Consider the following 26,042-nt stretch of genomic DNA (forward strand, 5'->3'; position numbering starts at 1 on the left):
TCAATATTACTTTAATTTGACATGACAGAAATAGCTGCATTTGGTATGGCCTCAGATAGAGCAGTCACAAACAGAGACATCAAGACATTCATCTCAACAATGTGATGTTAAATAAGCTGTGAAATGAGTCTCTTTTCTTTTGAAGAGAGTTTTCATCATACAAGATTCCTCTACACAAACACAGGAAGTCTGGGATTATTTGGCTGCAATGCTTGGCCACAGCAACATGGCACTCTGCTAATAGTGCAGCATGAGTTCCCTGACAAAACATGCCAAGATCACTCAATCAATGCAGCATGCACAAATTGTGGTTATGCAGATGGGAATTGGGGGTTATAAGGGTTTGGATAAACCTACCTTTTACAGAACAAAGTAAAAGGCAAGATGGAGAAGCTATTTTTAGGTCAGATCAGGCTGTTTGAATTATGGATTCCTTACTGCCAGGAGACCAGTCATACAAGCTGTAGCAGATTCAGTATTAACAACTGTCCCAAAGCAAAAAGGCCCACTAAAAAGTTTTTCCATGAAGATGTCCCAGACCTGGATTCAGCAGCAATAAAATACCTGCATGGATTGCTTTTTCCAACTGGCTTTAGCTTGTATTTCAATGATGATTTTTAAACTACATGTTCGTGCCATACGGTTATCTGCTGCAAGCAACATCTGCTTATATATTTATATATCATATCATTGAACAAACAAACTCAGAGAACAGGTGGGGATCCTTCTAGGATATTTAACACATGAACTTTAGGGATGAGTCCGATTACAAGTGGAGGAAAAAACCTGCAGTTGAACCATAATAATGCTACTGACCTCGCACCCTTTCATTAGAGAAGACACTTCACTTCCCCTCTGCACTGTTTGCTTGTGTGTCTTTGGTTTGTTTGGGATGTAACCCAATCCAGGCAGAGGACATGCTACGTGCCAAGTCTCCACTAATGCCTCCATCAATCTTTACCTCCACCAAAAAAAACTGGTATCACCATGCCTATCATTTCCCAGGACCCCTCATCCTGTGCCTGTGCTGGAAGGCTCCCTGACTCATATATGGGAAGGGAGTCAGCTATTACTAAACCGCTTCACCAGACCACCTTGGGATGTGACCTTGCTATGACTTGTACATTAGTGAGTTGACAGAATACCCTCTGCATGTTGGTTCACACCAGCTGATAATACTAACGCACTGATCATAAACCTCTGATGGCTTCTATATAAGGCTGTGCAAGTACGTGTGACACCTCGGTGGTCTGGACAGCATTAATATCAACATTGACTTATAAGGAGGAGCAGGACAGATTAAGGGGAGCCAGGGGGGTAGGTGTAACTTTTTAATGGGCATTGTGACTCACCATCCCAAACATTGTTTCATAATGTTTACAGAAGGTGACACAGCTGAAGTATGGTGCATTCTTTTGAGACCTCCACATGATTCAAGATCCTCTATGCTGTTCATCAGCCCCGGCTACTCAAAGTCTGGACAGGACATAACAAACAATACATCAGGAAGTAGTTAGATGAGAGATAGTGGCAATAACAGCAATTTTTAAACTGCGAGTCACCAGAACTCAACATCTTAAATTGGGATGTCAGTCCACCATTTCAGTTCAGTCTAAAACTGACAACTATTAGATGTATTGACGTAAAATGTTGTATAGGTATTTATGTTCCACAGATAATGAATCTGAATTACTGAGGTGCTCCCTGACTGTTCCTCTGACAGGTTCAGTGAAATAACTTTACAACTATGGATTAGCAAGAAATCCGACAGACATATCGTTGCCCCCATCAAAATGAACTGCAACTACTTTGGTATCCCTTCACTTTCTATACAGCGCCATCATCAGGTCAAATTATTAATTGTACCAGCAGTTGCAAAACTAATGACAGTCTTGTTAGCCTCAGCTGTAGAGGTTGTTAACAGGCTAACATAACGTGGTGAACATGATCAACAGTCTGCTTCTTTAATATATGAATTATAATGTGATTGTAAGCATGTCAGCATGCTGATGTTAGCATTTTAGCACAAAGCTCCACTGTACCAATGCATAGCCTTATAGACATGCTAGTGGCTGCAAACTCTTAGTCTTGTTAATATATAAATCAAAAAGTGAACACTAAGGATATGTAAGCATTTAGCAGACTGTGTCAAATGATCCTGTACTGCATGACTGTGTGATAAATGTCAAGTCTGACCACAGGAAGGAAGACATTAACCAGACACATTCATCGGAAGTGTATTAATTCTTCACACTTATAATTTCCATGTAGATGATTCATGATGACAGTAAATGTGAAGACCACACTCTAAAAAGCACGCCTGCTTGTCCACATGTCTGCAAATGCATAGAGGAGACATTATGGGAAGCCTTATTTTGTGCTATCAGCCATCATTGTTGTTCCATACAATTCCTTGTCTGGAAATGCCTCCATCAGTGGAGGAAATACAACCATTCAGCTGATGAGGTGCTGAAAGTCACAGCAATGATGTTGTGTCTACTAGTGCCATCAACAATTCATTATCACGAGAGAGCTCAAGTCACAACACATATAGAGTAGCTAAGGCATTTTTTAAGCATGGCATTGAATACAAATATGTGTGCTTAAAATATCAGTGGCTAAATCCTTGCCATGCTGTCTTTGCAACAATAACATCAGGCTGTAAAAAGGAAAAAGAAAATGTTTATGTTTATGTCTATGAATATAAGAAGACACAGTATCCTATATTTATCTGTTTACATTTTAAGTGCAGTTTGTTTTTGCCATGGGAAGCCGGGTGCGACTGTTTTCGTATGCATTGTGTCAAACATGTTTGGCCAAGGGGAGTGGGTGTGGGAAAGCAACAGCGGCAAATTGGAGGGAATGTGTGAATGGTTAGATGTGTGTGTTGTGTGTGTATGTTTGCGTGTGAAACAATACCCCGAGGCTCTCCAGTGATCACACTGATTCACTGCCCTCTCCCGCTGTACCCCCAGATACACAACATTTTACAGCCGCATTCCTTCTCTCCGAGGCCTGGTGGCGGCCCTGCAGCACGCCCGCCCCAATAGCATAACACAGGAGGGGGTCAAGGGGCACACCATTACTCTGAGAGACAAATAGGCCATCCAAATAAAACATGACACCCTGAACACAGGGCCTGAATGCAAAACTGGACGACTGGCTGTGCACACGTCTTGTTCAATGTCATCTTTCAGCTCAAACATTCCTGTTTTTGGAATTAACCTGACCTGGTTTTTGGATTCAGACTGGGCAGTTTATTTGTTGTCCTTTCATTGTGATAACCTGCAAGTATCGCCTGGTGTGATCCAGCTCAGAGTACTACCAGTTTTATGTTTCACTGTTTTTTCTGGTATTTAAGAGGATTTTCTCATAAGCTCATCTTGTACCGTGTTTTGTAGCCGAGTGCTCGCATCTTGCCTCGCTTGGTCAGCCTGGCCACTCTGCCTCAGTGACCTCCCATTAAATGATGTCAAGCGTTTTATGCTGCCTCTTAAAAGGTTGTGTTTTTAAGCAAACAAATTCAGTGAGGTAGGACTGAGACTAAACACAGTGCTGGCTGTAGGTGCAGACCAGGTTAGAGTTGCTGTTTGAGGACACTTGTGTGTGTTATGAACTGTAGAATGAAGGCGATGGAGCTGGTAGTGGGGTCGTTTCTCCCCCAGCAGCGTGCATACTGCTGCTTTACTGCTCTGCTCCCTCACACTGATTAGCAGATGTACATAAAAACACAACTGCTCATTTCCAGGGGTTTTGTAGCTGTTTTTAACAAGGCAACTAAACAATGGACACTATTTGGATCATCTTGCTCCCCACACACGTTGTCTCAATTTGTTTGGATTGACAGTAAAAGCTCACAAGAGGAAACCATAACGCAGAAGGGCGGGTGATCTTTGCCTTGTAAGGAGCCTCCGGGATGATTTCTCCGTCTAAAACAATCATATGATTCACTCAGCCACTACGTTGCTAAGAGCTTGTGTTGAAAACAATGGACAGTCCACTCAACAACATGGGCCAGCTCAGGACTTCCACCTCCTTCATGACAAATCTGTCATCCACTGTGCAATGTCTCAGACTGGCTGGAACAATCAGCATCACCTCACCACCCTTTCCTCTGTGTACATGGGGAATGTTGCAGAAAACAGAGGGGGAAAGCAAAGCAGATAGGAATTGAGTGTGCATGTATGTATAGTGTGTGTTTGTGTGTGAGTGTTAACAGAGATCCAAAGGGTAGGAACCTGGTGAAACAGGAAGCCCAGGCTGGCTTTTACATTGGAGGAATTTCCTGCCTGTAAGATTCGTATCGCTGGCTTTCTACAGTTGAGGAGAGACGGAGAGGGGAAGACAGGGGAAGGAAGGAAAGTTTGCTCAGTGTGTTTGAAGGGCATTTCAAGACAGGTCTCAGGCTTGAGGTTTAGATATAATCCACAGTAGCTCATTCTTCTCAAAGACAAACACAAATTCAGAGCTGACCTCTCTTTTTCAAAACAGTATGGCCCTCTGTTCAGAAACCACATTTTCCATATTACCCCCAATTTCCTTGCTCAACAAGACTTTTTATCCAAAGCTAAATGAATCACAAATCCAATATATCCGAAAAGGAACTGGCAAACTGCCTCAAGGAACAAATAGAGGTTAAATCTGCCTGATTGTTGTGACTGGTGACTTGTGTGTACACAAACTATTGTGTTGCCTGTTGTGGCCTTTATTTGCTGTCTGTTCCCGAGTGGTAAAATGGTGTTTATTCTCTGACTTAAAAGGCCAACAGTTGCCTAATGGCAGCCATCAGTGTGTCTCCCCCACCCTGCCCCCATGGAGCCCATCAGTGTCAGGCCACTGTTTGTGCTACAAAGAGAAATGAGATGAGGGTGGAGTGGAGGCTGGTGCCTCAGGGATTAAAGATCATTTGAAAGTGGTCATACTGATAGATTTAGTGACTCTTTTCTGAATAGAGCTGGAGACTACATTAACTTTAAAGTTTTAGTGCTGCACGGATTTAGCATTGCATTCCTGTAATACTGTTGGACTCACAATGCATAATAAAAAAGGTGCTGCAGAGAACTAGATATATCACCTTTTTATTCTACATACTCTTCTAGTCTCTTGTCAAAATATGGCACCTACATTACCCACAATGCAACTTCACTGATGTGTTATAGCTAGCTAGCCTGCTAGCCTCCAGCAGAAAAAGTTAGCATTAGCAACTGTTTAGCTAAACGTGTAGAGAAAATGTTGTGAGCTCAGCATTAAACTTTATCCTTGTACTCGCCAAGAGCTGTCTCTAGTGGTGGAAAGCAACAGCAATATCAACTCTTGATGGATGAGTATCTTGGTAAGTAAACAGCTGTTAATGCTAACATTAGCTGTGTAGCAATAGCAAAAACGTACATGTGTCTGCAGAAGATTAATATCAGCCTCATATCGCCTGTCTTTCAGCCAGGAGAGAGTTAGCTTAGCTTAGTTTAAAGACTGAAAGCAGAGTGAAACAACTAGTCTGGCTCTCTTGAAAGGTAACAAAATCTGCTCATTATCCTAGTAAAACCACATCTTGGTTTTTTTTGTTTGTTTGTTTTAACACATCATATTTTTATAGGGATTATATGGATTAGAGCCAGGTGTATGCTAAGATGAGCTAACGCTGCCTTGCTTCAGCTTCATCCTATCCAACTCTGTGCAAGAATGAACACTCTGTTTCTCTTAAATATAATTGAAGATGGCAGACAGGCGACTGTAGCCAGACTTGTTTAATTGAAATGAAGAAGCTGTTGCAGATCACACGTTTCATATCTTGACATAAATGTGTGACGATGATGTTGCCCTGTGGTAGTGCTACTAATAATTTGTCCCACTATATCAGAAAGCATATGCTCGGTCACCAAAGAGGAAGTCAGTCAAGTCAGTTTGCAACGTGTGTTCATATATGCCTGGCCTTGCACAAGTGTCAGTGTGTCAGGTCTATATTTAAAATAGATGGGCCAGCTGTGTAGAGTCCTGTGAAATGTTCTATAAGTGTTTTGCTGCACTTCAGATCTGTTGCCATAGCGGCTGAGTGATGATGTCAAAGCAGAGGCATTGGAACAAAACCACACCCCCTTTTTCTACGGAAATCACAGTTGGAGCGAGATGGAAAATACTGTTCAGTTAGCCAGCAGAACAGGCTCTGGCATCACACACAAAATATGCTTAAGGGAACACACTTGTATACACTGGCTTGTAGGTTAAGTTGCCACTGGACGACACACATACAGATATTAGTGAAGAGAAAGAGGGGGAAAAATACACTTGAAAGAAATACTTCTCCTGTCTCCTCGCAAATCCTGATCCTTTGAGAGGTCAAATAGATAACTGTGGGTGGTTTGATAACATAAAGAGCTGTGCTGTACAATTAGGCTGACATCAAAGAAGAGAGTGACTAAGAGTTGATAGCAGGATTATCTATTCCCAAAGTATTTGCTCACCCCCCCTGACTAACCTCATGCATGAGGTAATGGGACTATATGAGGATGACTATGGTCTCAGACTTTCAGAAAATCCAGAAGCACAAATCAAAGTGAAAACCAAATCATGACTTCAGTGGGAAAGTTTGGACTCCAAATCATTTTGATGGCTACATATAATCTGTCTGTCTGTCAACCACGCCTTGAACCCTGGCTCTTGTTCATCTTCAATCTCATCCTGAGAGCCTAAAAACAGAATGAGACCCCCTTCAGGATTAGGGCTTTGAACCATCAAGTGCCCCCAACAGCTGTGAACTGCCCCCCACAGCCCCCCCAGACACTCGGGATTACTCCCATCAGTCTACGGTTAGACTTTGCTCCCAGTGTTGGGACGCTTCGACCAGTTATAAATACGAGCAGCACTTGACAGAGAGTTCATGTTGCTACTGCCACACAGCCAAATTTGGCCCCTGTGTTCAATCCCCAAGGCTTCAAGTGAATCAGCTAAACCAACAGTCACTGAATTCCAGCCGGCCTGGATCAGTTTATTAAAGGTCTCATTTCAGTGAGTAGTTGCTTTTCACAGCCTAACCACTTTCCTCGGTCTCGTGTGACTCAGAGGCAGGAATACGAAATCTTCCCACACCCCCCCCTTAAGAGCACCAGAGGACGTCGTATGCACAAGTCAGATCAACGCTGTAATTAGATTGAAATACATATGGATCACACATTCAGTTCCAAGGGTGTGTGATAAAGATATAATTAGTGAGGAGTTGTACAAATAAGTCACTGCTTTGTTGTGAGAGTTGTTTATATGGGAGGTTTATTTTGACCAGCGGGGCAGTGGCACTTTATATTTATGTTCCTGGTTTTAGCAAAACAAAATGTTACGTAATCATTAAAGACGCTGCTGCAAAAGATCAAAATTATCAACACAGAACCTTATTATTTTTATTGAAAAAGTTGGGATTAAGGCTATTAAAGCAACATGATGTAACTTTGCCAAGCAACAGAAGTCATAATTAATTATAATTAATTATGCTGGGCTCTAAGTCTGAGCGATTAAGTGGTTTTCATGTGTAGAAAACAAAACCTATCAGTCACTTGCGCCCTGACTGCGTAGTTCCACTCAAAACATGGCCAAACCGTGAATATGTGACAAACACACCAAACTCTGTTTATAATCCTCGATATTTTCAAAGATTCCTCACTGAATATCAGCGATAAATGCTGGTTTTTAATGACTTTTAAGGCTTTTTAACTGATCTACAGTTTGGCATTATACTAGAACTTAGTATCACTAAGGAGGTCTTGCCCACTCACTAAAGTTACATGATTTTGAAGCTGTTATTTTAAGGTAAAATAGTTACATAATGCTGCTTTAATGCTCACTACGGACTCACAAACAGGGCTTCTTAACAGTTTGAATTCCTGACCTATCAGCGACAACCTCAAGAGATAAAGATCCACAGGATTATCATACCATGGACAGCAGAGGCATCTAAACAGCCAGCCATATACTGGTTGGACATGTGAAGTTTCATTGACCTTCCCATCACCTATCAGGCTGCCTTCTGTGACACCACCTTCAGTCTCAAAAGGTCAAGATAACTGTGAGATAAAATCGAAAGGAGAATTTTGGATCCATTGTTCTTGCGGTTAATAATCTCAGTGTTTCTGATAAGAAAGTCCCAGAACTCAAAAGTGGCCACATTTTGACCACACTGGTAAACATATACTCCAAGATAGGTCTGAGGATGAGAAGAGCCCTCTTCAAAGTTTTTTTTTTTTTCTTAGGGAATCACAGGCCCCTCCTCTTCCAAACTTTGTCACGGGTGTGGGAACTCCCTGCTTCATGTATCATGATTAGGTGAGCAGAGAAGGCGTGGGCCTTGAGAGGGGCAGAGACAGAGACGCAGAGAGAGGAGTGAGGACGCTGAGAGGAGCTGACGGAGCATTAATGAGATACTGGCCGGTTAGAGTTACAGGGATGCAGTTTTAGCCATATTCCACCACTGTTTTCAGGCTTCATCTCCGGACTTGAAAGCGCGAAAAACTGGGACAAATTTCGCCATTTGAAACAAACTTTAGTGGATTAATTTATTCTGAAAAATGGGATTGGAACGCTTTTGCGTAAAGACGCCGAGGATGGTGGTCCTTCTCGCCCGCTCTCTCCTTTGTGTCATCGGGCTATTACTCACTTTTTCTCAGCCTGTCTGTGAGGCGTTCAACTTGGACGTGGAGAATCCAGCTGTTTACAGCGGATCTAAAGGGAGCTACTTCGGATATGCTGTTGACTTTTATTTGGCTGATTCTGCCAGGTGAGTGTCTTTAACACTGAAACAACAACAACAACTTTACAAATGTTTTGCTGCAAAAAATAGAACACGTAGAAAACGGGGCTCTCGGCAACAAGCTCCAACAAAAGTCTGAAACATTTGTTTGTAATTTCACGATACCCAATTGAACACAAATATGTTGCGCGCAGGCAGCGTGCAAACTTTCCATTGGTTTATATCGGAGGTTTCTGCCAAACTTCAGAACATTTACAACTTTCCTGTTAAAGTAACAGAGCAAGTTTCCAATAGGAAAAGAACGCAATACATTTGTGGGTTCAGACATTAAATCAGGGTTTTGAGTAAATCGTGTGTCTGCTGGACATTTTTTACGCACGGGGTGCCCGTCTTCAGTGTGCACGCAACTCACCGTAATTGCATATATTCAGGAAATTGCATTTATGCTCTAGATGACTCCTACATTAAAGCCAATGTAATACCAATATTAAAGAGTGGCTGTCTTCATCATGATAAAAGATAACTCCAAAGAAAATCCAAAACCTTATGGAATCGCCCTCAAATCCTAATCTCATTGCCTTGACATTTAATTCTGACCTCGCCTAAAAAAGCCTGTTAACTGCAGCCTTTAGCAATCACATTTTATTGGACTGAAATGCTGCAGTTGATTGTAATGCTTCTTGGCTCTGTTGGGATGTGATCCCTGTGACACTCAGCATGCTACAACTATTTCACCATTCTTCCTTAAGAGATTTTGGCACCAGTCGTTTTTTGGACTTAATCTCATGCGTGACATGCCTGCGGTCAGGTCTAATACCCCAGTAGTCAAGGGAGAAAATAATAGGAAAATAATATTGTGGGACATCCTGACTGTCCTTGGAGCATGTGGTCTTTGTATGGACTGGGATGCAGTGAAAAAGCAAGGTATGGGTTAATTTAGCTGCTGACAGATTTGCAATGGTGTTGCTACCCATTCAGTAGATTTTGGTGAGCTGTGGACCCAACCCTGTAATCGTAATAATCATTAACAAAATGGTTGTGCAGCCGCAGTCAAGGTTTCACCCAGACATGATCAGACTTCCTGGCTGAGTTTGTGTCTGCAGAGCACCAACGGTGCCTCGGCCCACAGTCCAACCAGCCAGCATGTGGGGATTTGAGAAAGGGCTTTGCGCCGAGTGGGCCGCCAGCAGCAGCTCTAGTTTCCTTGTTTCTCTTCCCCATTTCCCTGGACGGCACACACTCAGACATGGGGAGATTCCCCCCCCTCTTCCCCTGGCCCCCACTGTCTCTTTAAAAGCCCTACTGCTATTGGTCTTCATCTCTCTGCCTGAGAAGCTGGGGCTTCAGGGGAGCGGTATGATTTAGTATGTGAGGCTTGTATGCATGGACCCCACTTCTCTCTTTAACATCCCCCTCCTTACTTCCTTCTATACTGATGTCATTCTGTGGGGCTTTTTAATTCATCTACCCTCTAGACTTCCCCCCAACTGTCTAGCCTCCCTCCCCATCATCTTTCCTCGTCCCATTAAGCACGAGACAGAGTAGACGTCATTTTACTGATGACTTAATCTGAACTTCTCTACACTTCTACAGGCGGAGATGAGACAATGGTTTGTATGTGTGGAGCAGGAATAATGTTTAAGTGTAGCTCCCTACAACCCAGTGCCCTTTAATTTTCCTGTGGATGATATGTATTCAGAAGTCAAATGTCAGGCAAAACAAAGTACGAGGCAGCAGATTTAAACCATGAATCATCGCTTTATCTGCAAACCACATGTATGTGCCACTTTTCATCCACAGTTCCTTAGAAGTTGAAACATCAAAACATATCAGTAGACTCATGAAATGAGTTTCTGTTATCTGTTGGTTTTGCCATCACATCATCATCGCCCACGCTTTGGAGACACAGACAGTGGGGGAGTCCCAGGGTGAGGTCAGTGGAGGGTTGCACACAGAGTTTATACTGCTGTAAAATTATTGCTGCTTTTACACAAAGTTATATACATCACTGGTTAGACTGTAGTGGTGTGTTAGTGAAATGTGATTGATGGCAGACGTGGATGTAGAGACAAGGGAGGAAGATACTTCTCCCATCCATAAATGCGACTGTCAGGCCTGCAAACACAAAGGCTTACTTTCTCCTACTTTGACACTCATCCTGGACAATGAGTTTATATATAGGGGTCTGTCAAGCCCTTCGGCCTGGCGTAATAAAATTAGGTTTGGACACTGGCAGACGGCCCACCATGGAAGAACGCCTGAGGATAGTGTCTGTGAACTGTGTGACGGCTCTTGTCAGATGCACACAGGAAGGGCAAGAGGATATATGGTCCCCTCTTGTGCGTGTATGTTATTCCATGTTGAGAGAAAATGAACTCCTCACAGTCTGCGGTCTGTGTATGTCAGTCGCCATGTACACCCTCCTCTGCATCACAGGAGGACTTCTGAGGGCTGACTCTCTCCTCAAACAGTTTATAATCAAACAGCAGTAACTGACTCCACTTTGACTTTCTCCTGTGCCAGGCAGGGATAAGGGAGTGAATCACACTGAGATAAAAACAGTCAAAGGTCAGGGGCTGTAAATAATAACAGACCTGGCCTGGAGTGTATGAAAGCATGAAACAGCTCCTGATGCCTGTCAAAAACAAAGTGAAGGCAGGGATAGTGATAAAAGATGCTGGAAACATGTATTTTAAGCAGCTTTAGACTTGAATGAGATTATACGTCAATAAGAAACTATGTCAGTATGAAATAATGGAGGACCCACTAATGGAGATGGTAATATGTTCCAGTCCACGCATGTGTTTTAGTGACTTGTCGGTGATGCGAATTAGCTCACGGATGGTTTGGCCATGACGAGTACATGCCGAGGTCAGCCCGGTCCATGTAGGTCACTCTCCTGGAGTTTACCCTCTCAAACAGGGTTAGAGTTGAACTAATATTGACATTGGACTGGGGTGTCTTTTGGCCACTAAAGCAGCAATGTTTTCTCTGCGTCTACACCGTGGTCCCTCTCCATATATGATCAGTCTCATTTCTGTTATTGTTTTCACTGGTGTCCTTTTCTAGGGACCTGATTCTAAATCAAACCAATGAGTGTTTGAGCTGCAGGGGCGCAGCTTGTATATTTGGGCTGTCAAGCTTTTCTTCATCCAGGTTCTTGTAGTTGCGTGCAGACAATGGAGCCCTTTGTCTGACGGCAGAAATTGTTGACTGTTTTCCATTGGAGGAGCTTTCAGAATGACTCATTTCTTTCTTAATTTATTGGCCCTGTGAGAAGCTGCTTTAATTTTCTGTTGTCAAATTTTGTATGCACCCATGATAATCAGGCCAGAAGGTTGGGAGCAGTAGTGTCTGTTGCTGTAAAGGATATACTTAGCATGGCTACACTGCAGTCTGTCTCAAACATACAGTGCCCGTCCAGCTTTTACTGGTCTGTTGGTAGAAGGGGTTTTAAATAATGAGCCTGTGTGTGTTTCACTAGAAAAAGATGTCAGTGTGGATGGTGACGATGTGTTTAAAGGGCTTGTGGACCCTGCAGTCACCTCTGCTATATTTGAATGGGAAGGCCCCCAGGATGTCTACTTTGGACTGGAGCTGGCCATTGGTCAAGGTCGTCCTGACTCATACTTTGCTAGATTTAATCTCTGACTGCCAGCAGGTCTGGTTTGTTTTAACCCCAGGTCATGAAATGACTCACATCTAAAGTAACTTGATAAAGGCTATCCTTTATATGGCAATAAGCAAATGACGCCATCGCCACTGAAATTCTACTGGATGAAATTCAAATCAGCATCAGCTCTCATATTTGAGATGGAAATAAGACGTAACCCCTGGCCATTACTTTCTATGAATGTGTGCATTTGTATGTATGCATGCATGTGTGGGTGCGGCTGGAGTTTGGGGCACACAGACAAAGTGTTTCAACAGCTGCTTCAACCCCCCATCATCACGTTTAATACAACAGCCTCTCTATCCTGAGGTGAGAGGACCAGACCCCCTGACGTGGGCATTGTGAAGAAGTGTGAACCACCAGCAGTTAAACTCCCTGCAGGAGGATTTTAGGGCAGTTGGAGTGTGAGAGGGAGGGGGTGGGGTGGTGGGCAGCAGTTTGGTATGGGATAGTGCATAGGCAAGACCACAAATCATTTTGATGTTTTGCAGTTGTAGGAGGATGTTAAATTTTTTTCACTGCGCCAACTTGAAATTCTTTTTGTAGTAACATGATGTGTTCGGTGGTGTTGACAAAACAACTGCTGATTTTCACACATTAACTGTGAAAACATGCACAGGGATGGTATAATACGGTTGCAGAGTGATTGTTCGTTGCTGAAAGGTTGGAAATAAAAACAGCCACTGCTAAATCAGCTTGGTGTCAACTTTCCTAATTTAGTTACCAGACTTGTAACTCCTAACCCCAGCTGCAGAGCAGCGTAAAATCATCAAGTCTAAACTATAGCTTTGAATTGCCCCCACACATTTTTCCTGTGTGACAATAAACAACATTGTTTTGCTAACTCGGCCAACAGCACTTGTAATTTGCAGGCCACCTGTTGCTCAACACTATTATCCTTTTGAAGATACTGAGGAAATGGTTTTGTGGTCATAGTGAGATCAGATCCCTGACAGGTTGTTTATCTGATCAATCCTGGTTGGTACGGATTCGAATGTCAAGTTTATCTATAAATTGTTATAAAAGATGTGACTTGCTCCAGGCCTGTTGAGCAACAATACAGATTCTTTATACCGTTCTGCGGCTTACAGTGCCATCTGACCGGCTTTAGCTCAGCACAGTAGACTCTCTGTAGTCAGCACACGCAATCCCAGCAGGCACTGCTACTCTCATCATCCTCATGCTCCTGGACAGCAGCACTGAGAACATGTGTGTATGTGGTGTGTTTGTGTGTGTGTGAGTGAGTAGACGATCGTCCATATGGTAGCCGTAAGGAAATCAAACAGCTTCTGTCTGGCCTTGGCTCTGAGAGGACGTGAGACTATTTGTGTGGCTCCATGTGGTCTAGAATAAGTCATCACATACTACGTGTACTTCTCATTTCTGTCATTCAGCTGATCTCACTCTAAGTGCCCACGCAGGCTTTGAAAAGTCAATATTGCTGCTGGAGGATGACATCATCCTACAGCTTCAAGTATTCATTAATTCGCTGAACATGTCGAATAACTGTCCAGCTCCATATTTCCACTCCCAGTGATCCAGGTGCCATTTAATTTTGTTGGTGCAGCGATTCTTCAGAGTCAAAGAGGAAGAAATGCTTTTTGGCACACTCCGTTTGTCTCCTGCAGGAATGGGAGCAGTGAAGGTTAAGAGCTGCCTCTGGCTCAGATCAGGTCACTGCATCTGAGTTCCTTTACTGATATGGAACCACTCCAGTGTTGAAGCATAGTGTTGATAGCTCAGTGTAAACTCCATGGGTCCGTGTACATGTATTTTTCTTAGGTGTTGCTGGGGTTTGAAGGCCACTACTCCTTTTTTGTTCCTCCACCCGTTCCCTTTGCGCCTTTGCCATGTCGTTCGCTGAGCCGTGTTTATGACTGCAGATGGTGACTGCAGCCGGCACTGGCAGGCTTAACATATGTGAATGTGATTTTTTTCCCTCTCCCCCTCTTTCTAGCTTAATGCAGTTATAATAGTGTTCAAGTGACATCAGCGTTTGCAGCTGGGTGGAAGACAATTAAATGTGGAATGGGGGGGGTGGGAGTGTTTGGGCTGAATGGGAGGGGGTAACAGAGGAATTTGTCCTGTGACAACCTCCTTCTGTAACCTCATCATAAACTGTATTAGCTACGGCTACTCATGATAGTGTCACATCAGCAAGTTCCAGCACTCTGTATCTCCCCTAATTTCTCAACCCCACATAAAATAGTGGTCACAGTCTGGCAATTATGGTGTGGTCGGAGATTTTTTGTAGAATGATCTCTGATTGCTTGAGCTTCAAATGAGACAAACCCAGTCCTCGGTTGCAGAGAAGCTGTTGTTTACGCATTCCTCACTTGCAGCCCAAATCGCTCACTGTAGTTTAATTAATGCTTAATTGTCAGCCAGGCGGTGGAGGTCATTAGTGGCTGCTGTATGGCAGCTGGCGGGGTTCACTATGCTAGACATGGTGAAGCCGCTAATGCTTTTCATACGCCTACTCCCCCACTAAGGACATTGCTCAAGTCTCCCTCTTGTGAAATGGATTTGCTGTTTGTCCATAGCAACATGAAACTGACAAATGGCCAAGTGAAGATTGGTTTAATGCTCCCGAAGCCAAAACATTTCTCTGAGCAGAGTAATCCTGTCTGAGAGTATCAGACTTTTCATTACTTTTCAGATGCATACTGAGCTACATCTGTCAGCATGGCTTTTTGCCTGCTGTGATCCCTATCAAACCAGTGATGGCGCTGCTTTCACTCCCACCATCAACAGTCTTTTGTCTAGACTCACTTGATTCACTGTGATGAGCATGTCTGTCCCTCAACTGAACAACTGAGGATTTCTCGCCCCCGTCTAATTACGCATATTTGCACACCCACCTCTAGAGCACCTACCTTTACAAAGGAATTTGTTATGCAGCACTCAGCCGACTGCAGTTAAAGCTTCATTAAATGCTAATGATACAAAAGCTCTACCTTTTCAGCACACAGCTAGCAGATAAGGAGAAGGGGTGGGGAACTGCCAACTAGAACTAGACTGATCCTCGCCAGATAGAGACCCATTAAATGTTAATTCTTCCTCATTTACAGCACTTTCAGATTACTATCAATCTGTGTTTGTGTGTGATTGTGCGTCCGCACATCTGTGTGGATCTGTGCAAGGTAGTGAAAACTTGCTTCAACTGCCAACTTGCTGATTAAAGCATGATCTGCTCGTTTTGTTATTTCCTGTATTTTTTCCTTTTGAAAAGCTGCCACGGCCAACCACAGCTGGACTCTGTTCAGATCTGATTCAACAAAAGATGCTGTGGCTTCCAATTTCCTTGGCCTTGTTATTGTGTACATGTTTCTCCAGTGGTGCTGTTTATTGCATACATGTGCTTGCTCTCAGATTATTTCTAAAAGGCTTTTGCCATAGAGACATAAACTGCTCCTCTGTTTGCTCAGAAACTTTTCCTGCCTTGTTGTCCAGGAGAGTTTGCACAGGCAATTGTTTTTTAAAATTTGTTTTCCACAAATACTTTTGGAGGGCATTTAGGTGACTTGTAGTTCAGCAACCTAATATTCAGAACAGTGTGATCTGCTAATTTTAAATATTTACTGACTGCTTGGATATTTGTGTGTGGAAATTCAGAGATAGCAAAGAGATCCTCAGCTGCCTCATTGTGAGAATCCCTGACTAGGAAGCCTCTCTGTGATTTAGATTATGGTACAGGTTGAGCTCTGTTGTTCTGCTGGGATATTCCTACGTCTGCATATGTGGTCAGAAATAAAAGGGGGACACTGTTTCTTGCTCTCCAAGTCAGACGGGTTTGTTTCTTTTTCTCTCTTCCAACACAAACCAAGAGTTTCTGCTCCACATTTGGAATTGGCATTGTGCTGTATCTCTTGCGAGGTATTGAGACCACAGAAACGGTGTAATATTAAACTCATACCTTCTGCTCTGGGGCCTTCCCTTTGTTCTCACACACTTGTGTGTTTTCAAAACCATAGATGCTGAAATGATGTGAAAGCTTTGTACTGACCACCAGCACAACCTGGCCTACTTCTGTTTGATTTTTTCCATAAGCCATCTCATAACGTTCTGTCATCCAAGGTAATAGATAGGTTCAGTGGGATTAATTATCGTGGATTACAAGGCCTTGGAATATTGCACAGTTTAACTGCTGTTTGACTCATGCTGGCTCTTTCGTCTTCCTCTGGACCCTGCTGAGTAGTTACCCTTGGGGAAAGGATGCTAAGTTTAGCCAAAATGTAAACTTTGATGCACTTTCATGGAAGATCTTGGCCAGGAAAGGGTGTGCTCTTCCTGTCTTAGAGCCCCCCTAGACACCGTCTGGTCTCAATGGTCCCATGCCTCCTTTACCCACATCAGTGTGTCTGATGCTTGTCAGGTCAAGTGGGTTCAGAATGAGGTAATGGATAAATCATCCACTTAAGATACATTATCTACAAGGAGATTTTTTTGCCAACTTGGTTTTCTACGTTAATGAATCACCACTCTGCTTTTTCATCTTCTCTTTCATCTCTGAGGTACATCCTACATGTTTTTAGTCTTGAACACACCTGTAACCACACTGGTTCTTTCTGTCTGTTGAAGTAGTTTGCTTCCCCTCCTGTAGCTGTACAGTGTAGCACCAAGGATACAGATGTTTAGTGTGACAGCTGTCGAAACAAGAGCATGACTCCACTTAGCCTGTCTGCTTTCTTGTTTTCCTATTGCGTGAGCCCCACAGGAGTGCATGTGTGATCGTGTGAGAGTTTCTCCTGGTGTGTCTGACCGCACACAAGTGGAGTGAATATGTCTGTGAACATCACATGTACGCATGTCATAGCAGCAGTTTCTCCTGAGTGTATTGAATTATGTAAAACGGTGCTGCAACCTGTTAAAATGTTTTGCTTCTGAGTCAGAATACAGCTCACTAAGCGATAAAATGTGCACACTGCATCATGTTGAAAGCTGTGGAGTGGGAGGTCTGGAATGCAGATTTTTAATTGAGGCCAGGATACAAGCTAAAAACCTTAGCAGTGGTTTAATGAAGAGACTCAGGTTTAAATGTGTGGGGTTCTAGGTTTGGTAAACTTGGAACATTTGATTTACAGCATGTTGTCTCTCTCTCTGTCTCTTCTCCACAGTGCAAGTGTGGTGATAGGAGCCCCCAAGGCCAACACAAGACAGGTCAATGTTACGGAGGGAGGATCTGTATTCTACTGTCCATGGAGCCTCAGCCAATCAGACTGTCACACCATCGAGTTTGATACTGAAGGTAAGCCTTGTATTTGACACACAGACAAACTGTGCATCCTAGTGGTGCTGGGAAGCTCTGACATCTGGGACATTTTAGTCCAGCTGCCCAATAATAGTGTATTCATCTGTAATTTTCCTTTAGGCGAAATTCCAAACAATGATTTTGAATTGTGCAATCTAACTGATACAGCTCTTTGTCTTGTTTGTCTCATTGTTTGAGACTGAAGATGGTGTTTAAACTCCCCTAAAATGGCTGAGCTTTGTCGCTGCTCTGTACACTTTTGAAGCCATCAGGGCATTTCCTCTCTGCTCCTGTTGTCAGCAGCAGGCCTGGATCAGGCGTCAGTGTTCCACTCCACTGAACTGTTGTTGGCTACGTTAGTTCCTGGACTCAGAGATGATCCTTTCTTCCTGTTTGTGTCCTCTATTTGGGGAAGAAAAGGATAATGGGGTGTTGAAGAGGTTTTTGAAGGATACTCCTTCCTTCCTCCAGGTCGTGTTTGTGTTGCCTTGCCCCAGGAGCAGTGGTGAGATAAGCAACCAATTAACAAATAGGTCAGACAAAGACATGTCCTGTTTGCATGACAGGTGAGGCTGACTCCACTGTTCTTGATAAAAAGGCTCCAGTTGAGTCAGATTCAGGTAAAGTAGTTTTGGAGAACATAAGGAAGTGCGTGAGACTGTCTAATGAATGGATTCATATTTCAGTGTGTTGACAGAGCATCCGTCAGCCCGTTTTGAACAATGGAGCAGAGTGAGGAAAGGAACAAACAAAGCAAAAAGACTGTGTCGTTACTAGCTTTTAAAATGAACAAGCCCTGAAAACATGCACTCAAACACACACAAACAGGATGAATCACACATGTAGAGGGATAGTTACCGCAACTCTTTTGGCTTCCTTCCTTAGAAATCAAAGCTTGGCGTTGGGGGCCAGCTTAAATTCACTGTCCATAATGCACAATTGGGAGAAATATTCCACTGAGTGTTTCACAACCTTGCTTTAACAACATTGTTTTAATGGACACTGCTGCTTGGTACGTTTTGCTACACTATTTTTGCACAATTTTTCTTGCAACATAAAGTGTGTTGCGCATCCCTGGGTGCTGGCTGAAGGCCACAGCGAGTGATGTCATGTGCGAGCAGCGAGACCTTGCGGTGAAGGTTAGTCCCCTGGGTTGTCAGAGAGCTTTGAAGGAGAATGATTAGAGTGCCAGAGCTGGTTCCGACATCTGGATCATGGCAGAGGCCACCGTACAGTGGAGGAACACTCAATACATGGACATCTGCATGCAAATGTGCCTGTGCCAAACAGCTGTTACGTGGATGACATTTACTGCTGTAATTCAGTTACTGTAGCTGTGACTGTTTTCTTTGCCAGTCCTGATAGTAAAGGCTAAAGCAATAAAAGAGAAAAAGATATTCAGTGATGATGGTGGCAGTTACTTATTTTTTCTCTTATAAAAACTTTTTCCACTATGAATGCTTAAGTAACTGCTATATTAATTTGAGTATTGGTACCTCGTATACTCCTAAAACAAAGTGGTGTCATAGGTCTCGCTGTATCTTGGTGTGTTTGAGCTCTGACCCACAGGCCACAGACCCTCTTAATTAGCCTAACTAATTGGGTCAAAGTGGCCAGAGGCCCCCTCCCATCCACTTCCTCTTCCATTGAGATAAGAGCCTGTCTATGGATCTGAGAGGAGGAGAGGGTAGCAAGGGCAGTAGGAAGGGTGTGAGCGGGGCACATACAGGGAGGGAGGGAGGGTAAGAAGGCCAGAGGGAGAGAGGGGAAGGAGGAAAGAGGGAGAAACCAGAGCCCTGTTCCTCCGCTCTGTTCCCCTGCTGTTAGTACTCCCACAGGGGGCGGCTGATGTGATGAGTGAATTTGGCCATTTGTCTTCTACCCCACTGACACACACAAAAATACACACACACTCACAATGAGAGAGTGTGCTTTAACCCCCACTAATGGCTGTCCTCTCACACACAGTTCAAAGGCGAGAGTTAGTCTATGGATGCACTCCAGACCCCCACACTTTCCTGCTGGTCCCATGGGAAACTGGGCCGGGCACCGTGTCACATCAGCACACTGCGCTAACCGGACTCCCAAGGGGACTTCGGTCAAATGACATGTTATTGTTGCCCGGCTCTGGGTTTCCCTCTTGTCTCCGCTCTGGATCTCCTCTGTTTTTATCAGAGAGCATTTCACGTGACTCCAGCTGGCTGGCTTCAGTTACCTCACAGACAACAAACACAACTTTTCATCACCCATTATAGTGACACAGACCTAATGCTGGAACTAATGGTGCCATGTGAGACCTTTACTTGGTTTCTTTAGGCGGTTACGTTAATGTACTTCGTCTCTTTAATATGGTCAGATAATTGATCATAGTTGTGCAGTATGGATCACACAAGGACTTTTCTGCTGCCACGCTTGGTTGCCTTGGTAACAGGACTCAAACCAACACAGTCACTGTTCAGCTTCTATCTTTCCCTGGTGGATTTACATTAGCCTTATCCAAACAGACCGCTGAGTAAGGAAAATATTAAGAACCTGTATGCTTTAAGAAAAAGTAGCATGCTGCTAAGGCAGATTAGTTAAAGTAACAAGCTTATAAGAAGCTGTTTGAAGTGCTGGTCGTGTTATTGCCTGTATGGCTAAAGCAGTTTTTTTTCACACATGGACTTTTGAACACTTAACACACTGGGGGCAGGGCTGGCTGCTGTTGGACCATGATGAATAACTTTAGCAGGAAAGCCTAGAGATGGAGATTAAGCAGAAATTCAGTTGGGTTATTAAAAAACTATAATCTCACTGCTTACCGTCTTGGGTGAGGGGATGCAGCGCTCCATGAAAGCAAAGGAGAGAATGGGTTGTATAGACATGGAGACTTGGGCCAGATAATGTTAGAAAAATGAATAGGAGGATGGAGATAATATTGAAAATGAAAACAGAGAAAGAGGGAGAGAAGAGTGTGCCTAAACAGAGATGACTGAGAGGTTGCTATGAGGAAGCCCGAGCCAGAGCTCGTATGTTTTCCTTGGACCCAAGCCCCTTCGCTGTTTCCACAAAGGCACGGAGCAGGCCTTCACCCCCAGCCCCAGGCTGCCTAGTTGGCTGGGATGAAAGACTAGGGGTGGACAAGCATGGATAGAGAGGCCTGACACACAGCCTTCTTTCTTCACATCCACGTAGGTCAGGATCTCTTGCAGTATCTATCAATCCTCAGTCCCTGTGAGATGTTGACCTTCTCTTTTGCAACAGGCCTGTGGTTTGGCAAAATCTAGAGGGGAAGTGTGTCTGAGGACTGCAAAAGGTTAGGGTGGAGTGGTTCCTCAGAGCTACTTAGGCTGTTCTTGACCTCACATTTGCACTTCCCCTATAGATGTTAGCTCCTATACTTGAATGCCAGCCTTCAGTGTATGAGCTACAGAGTGGCGACGTGACTTCCTTGCCAAATCAATTTGTTTGGATTTCATTATCCATTGCAGCACAGATGTAACATCTGTCTTCCTATAAAGTTGTGTTTAAAACCTGACTCCACAGACCATCTGTCATGTCACCTGCTGCTGTCGAAGTGTTGAAGAAGGAGATCAGTGTTAGTGACCAGGTGGTCAAACAGAGTAAAGGGTCAGTGAGGTTAAGCTAGGCCAGTACAGACCCACCCGACATCTCCTCAACGGTGGCCGTGTAGCAAATACCATTCTCTTATAATTCTCACTCTGATTGTTTCTGCACGAAAAATTGTCTAACTGCAGTCTACTGTCTGCCAATTGTCCAGATGTTTCCAAGAGCTTGGGAGGGAGGGGAAGGCAGGATAAGGTCCTGGATGTCCAGTTGAAGGAATGCATGTTTTTATCATAGTTATATCACTAAGTGTCATTGTGTTTTTCCCAGGGGATCGCACTGTTTCACTTAACGACACAGAACACCAGGTTGATTTCAAGTCCCACCAATGGTTCGGCGCCACCGTGCGTTCCCACGGCGACACAATTCTGGTAAGTTGACCTTCCCAGAGATGATTCTGGGGGTTGGGCAGGGAGGGACTAAAGTTTCAGCTTTGCATCATACCACTGGTGCTCCTCAGTGTTGTGATTGGGACTTTGAAGCCTGCTCTGGCCACATGGCCTGTGAGAAACTTTCTACTTGAAGAGATGTCTCACTCTTACGTCAGGGCGAGTGTGTATGTTCTTTGGTAGAAATTTGTCTCTCAGGTTACTGTCCATTAAGTTGTTGTCATTCAGATCCAATTTTCACCTCCATTCTCGACACACGATAAAGAAATATTTTGTGGCCCCCTCCCATGACATCAAAGTTGAGCCGCCTGTTGTTTGGTCTGATAGAACGGGTTGTGACCTGGGTTGAGTTACGTGGTTACCCTGCTCCAGATGTACCACTGACCTCAGCCTGGGTCCACTCCTGAGTTCACCAGGGTGTTGTTGCAACTGGAAAAACATCTCCCATCTAAGAGCTCACCCCATTCATCACCACATCTCCTCCCTCTCCCTTTTCTTCCCCGCCAATCCCCATCTTTCTCCACCTCCTCTCTGTACCCCAGGCCTGCGCCCCTCTCTACTCTTGGCGGACTGAAAAAGACATCCCCCATTCTGACCCTACAGGAACCTGCTACCTCTCAGTCCATAATTTCACCAATTTTGTGGAGTATGCTCCCTGCCGTACAGGTAACTGTACCTCTCTCAAATGTGACAGTGACATTAAATTAGGGGAAAATATCTTTACCCATAATTTTTACTAGATTTAATTTGTTGATGCAGTATAATGTCATGAAATCAGAAGTTCACCAGAAGTTAATTCATGATATATCGCTTGACTCTTATTTGTTTCAGAGATCAGTGATGCTGGGGGACAAGGATACTGTCAAGGAGGATTCAGCGCTGACTTCACAACGGTAAAAGCTATGTTCCTGCTTGTGAACCTGGGATAATCTTTTTTTTTTTCAGTGTAGGAATTCACAGTTGATTTTTCTTTCAGGGTGGCAAAGTAGTACTGGGAGGGCCAGGCAGCTACTTCTGGCAAGGTATGTAGGACATACCACGTAACCATGTGAAAATCAGGAATCCCAAACCTCAAAATGTCCATGTGTTTTCAATACCATTTTTCTCTTTGGTCCCACTTTAGGTCAGGTGATCTCTGCAGCTAAGGAGGACATTATCAAAGCGTACTACCCAGGCTATTTTATGCAGTCTGTGGAGGGCCAGATCCAGACCAAACAGATCCATACTAAACATGATGACAGCTACCAAGGTAAGAGAGGTTGACTAAAACTCAGTCCTTTTTAGGATCAATGCACACTTGTTTGCCATGCAAGCTGAGGATGATCTCTGTATTCCTGTGCTTCTATAGGCTACTCTGTTGCTGTTGGGGAATTCAGTGGTGATCAGGTAGAAGGTAAGTCCATAAAATAGGCTATGTACCCACAAAGCCCATGTTAGGTGAGGAAAGTAAAATACAAAAGGCCAGTTACACAGCAATGCAGATATTACAGCTGAAGTGAATATAAAATGATGTCAGCTGCAATATTTTACATGATTATTAAGCTGGAAATGTCATCAATCTTGGAATTCTCTTATCCCCCTGCTGGGCTTGACCTGTATATTTTCCCTCCTAAATCTTTGCATCATCTCTCTGTGCACCTCTCAGACTTTGTGGCTGGTGTTCCAAAAGGACCCATGCTTTACGGTTCGGTAAGAAAGTTTAATCATCACTCTCATTTTGGCTTTCATTCTGGCCCTCTTAGAATGGGAGACCTGGGCTTTAGACTTGGGACTGATACAGGAAAGTAAAAGAAAGAGAACAGCCTCAGTGATATCGTCACAGTGGGAATTATTTTTGCAGTGAATTCCTAACCAGAGACTGTGCTTATATTAGAGCCTATAAAAAGGCGTTCACCATATGTGGCTGCTGTGTTGCAGGTGTCTATTCTGAATGGTACAGATCTGAAGACCATGATTAACTACACTGGTGAGCAGGTGAGTTCGAGAACTTCCATCTTCACCCTCTACAGAAATCTCCTTCACACTCCACTTCCTCTGTTTTCATTTCCCAGCTTCTCTTGAGAGCTCTTAATTTGTTGAGTCAGTGTAAGCAAAAATAATTTCCTTTGCAGCATTTTCTTTACTAGAGTTTGGTCTCTTTCGTGGTTTGCTGTAAAGCTCGGTTATTGAGGGGAAAGTGCAGTGGCAATTTGTGCAAATGGTTCTGGGAATAGAAAAGCACAGAGCTTGTTTAAACAGTGATGATTGACTCAGCTGAATAAATAAAATCACCATTGAATTTGTCTACACTCTGGCAATTCACAGTGCCTCTACAATGTCCATGCTTTTTACACTGAGGTTCATGAAAGAAAATGAGACAGAGCTGGAATAGATGCAGCTCCAAACTGGGCCTAACCTGTAAAACCCATCAAGCCTTCATGTTTCCTTCAAGTGTCCCTTTATTCTAGTAACACAGAAAGCCAGTCTGAAGGTTGCAGTAGCGTGACTGTTTTTGTATGAACCAAATCTTCATGATATTAATGCTTTTTGACAATGAGATTTTCGTTGGCTGAAGTCATGGAAATGCTTTTGTTTACAGATGGGAGCATATTTTGGCTATGCAGTGGCGACGACTGACATCAATAGTGATGGGTGAGTGTTCCCTGTCTGTTTTTCTCACCCTCGCTTACTTCTTTTTTGTCTGTCTTTCTTTTATCTGGATAGATAGATCAGAATCTATATTGGATGCCACCAACAACTCATTACAGCTGGAGCCTCGGGCGTCAATGTGTCTGAGCTTGAATGAGTTGTTCTTCCTTTGTTGTCTGCAGGATGACTGACTTGTTGGTGGGAGCTCCCATGTTCATGGTCCGGGGCTCTGACGGCCGCTTGGAAGAGATGGGCCGAGTCTATGTTTACCTACAGCGTGAGCCCCTGAACCTGGAGCTACGCCTACCTCACCTCACAGGCACCCAGACATTTGGGAGATTTGGCAGCACCATTGCACCATTGGGAGATCTGAACCAGGATGGTTTCAATGGTAAGAGTGGGGATTGTAGCAGGGGTCTGATGGAATTCCTGAAATAAATTTTGTTGCTTCTACTTCTTAACTCTTAAAAGTTTAAAAAGTGTAGAAATAACCTCATGAATCTCATCATATTTAATTTAAGTGCTTGAAATTGAGTGCAAATTAAATAAAGAAGACGTAAGCAAAGACAAAGAAGGAAACCCAGTAAGATCAAAACAGGAAACATAAATGGCATTGAGTTATTGATCCCATTTTATTCTAGTATGATTAGAGTAAATTAAAGATGTGTTTGTCTGACTATCCTAGCTAGACAATCCATTTTTTATTGAAGATATCTCCCCAAACATCTTCGCATTTAAGACATAAGATAAATATATAAAAATATGTTTAAAAAAGCTAATGCTTTTCCTGACCTTTTGCTTATTGGCAGACGTGGCTATTAGCTGTCCATTTGGAGGGGAGGATCGGCAGGGACTGGTCTACATCTATAATGGGTACTCAGAGGGACTCAGGGAAAAGCCATCTCAGGTGATCACTGGCCAGTGGGCCGCTGGGACTATTCCTGCCAGCTTTGGATTTTCTCTCAGAGGTGCTAAGGACCTAGATATGAACGGATATCCAGGTGAGTCAGACTAGAAATATGTAATGACCATCATTTATTTTGTACTTTTTATAGAACATTTTCTGAATCTGTTCCTTTATTTCCTCAGATCTCATTGTTGGTGCCTTTGGTGTTGATAAAGCAGTTCTCTATAGGTATGTTGTTTTGAATATATACTATTGATTTTCTCATCTAACTCTCAGGAAGCAAATTTGTTTTCAATCCACATCCTTTTCATTACCCACAGATCACGGCCAATAGTCAACACCAGTGTCTCTCTGACAGTTTACCCCACCATGATCAACCCTGAAGAGAAGAACTGTATGGTCACCAGTGGAAACACCAGCATTCCTGTTTCCTGGTGGGTGTTCAGCTTACTCGGTACCACCACTTGGTTTATTGTGACACTGCTTCAGTGCTGCTCTGTTGGTATTTGCTTGACCCAATGATAAAAAGATGGGCATCCCCATTTCCTCCCATACATAAACACTTCTATCCTGGCAGGAAGCTCTGATAAGGAATATCCTTTCCATCAGCAGTCACGGTATTCATTTGTACTGAGGACTGCTCTTATCTGACCTATTTTCAAAATGACTCCATATCACACTGTTTCTGTTGAGGAGCAGAGAAATAACATGCTGAATAGCAGCATTGTTAGCCGTTTTTGGCCTCTTCCAAATGTGCACAGTATTCAGTTCCAGAAAAGGGGAGAGGAAACAGACGACGGTTGCTCGCTGCTCAACATGGTTGACACTGTGCTCATGTGTCCGCTCCCCCTCCCCAC

General features: G+C 43.6%; 1 protein-coding gene across 1 annotated transcript in view; it reads left to right on the top strand.

Annotated features, from left to right (window-relative positions):
• The first annotated feature begins 8,306 nt into the window (after positions 1–8,306).
• itga5 (integrin, alpha 5 (fibronectin receptor, alpha polypeptide)) overlaps positions 8,307–26,042 on the top strand; it is a 31,321-nt gene continuing 13,585 nt past the window's right edge. The window contains exons 1-15 of the mRNA XM_018681131.2: positions 8,307–8,758; positions 17,522–17,652; positions 21,532–21,632; positions 22,193–22,316; positions 22,482–22,543; positions 22,627–22,672; positions 22,774–22,899; positions 22,999–23,043; positions 23,296–23,339; positions 23,568–23,624; positions 24,229–24,281; positions 24,461–24,669; positions 25,088–25,279; positions 25,368–25,413; positions 25,506–25,619. Of these exons, the coding sequence (XP_018536647.1) occupies positions 8,550–8,758; positions 17,522–17,652; positions 21,532–21,632; positions 22,193–22,316; positions 22,482–22,543; positions 22,627–22,672; positions 22,774–22,899; positions 22,999–23,043; positions 23,296–23,339; positions 23,568–23,624; positions 24,229–24,281; positions 24,461–24,669; positions 25,088–25,279; positions 25,368–25,413; positions 25,506–25,619 (1,559 nt within the window). The 5' untranslated portion in view covers positions 8,307–8,549. The remainder of the gene's footprint in view (positions 8,759–17,521; positions 17,653–21,531; positions 21,633–22,192; positions 22,317–22,481; positions 22,544–22,626; positions 22,673–22,773; positions 22,900–22,998; positions 23,044–23,295; positions 23,340–23,567; positions 23,625–24,228; positions 24,282–24,460; positions 24,670–25,087; positions 25,280–25,367; positions 25,414–25,505; positions 25,620–26,042) is intronic.

The sequence above is a fragment of the Lates calcarifer genome, linkage group LG6 (assembly GCF_001640805.2).
Source record: "Lates calcarifer isolate ASB-BC8 linkage group LG6, TLL_Latcal_v3, whole genome shotgun sequence".
In the NCBI taxonomy this organism is placed as follows: Eukaryota; Metazoa; Chordata; class Actinopteri; family Centropomidae; genus Lates; species Lates calcarifer.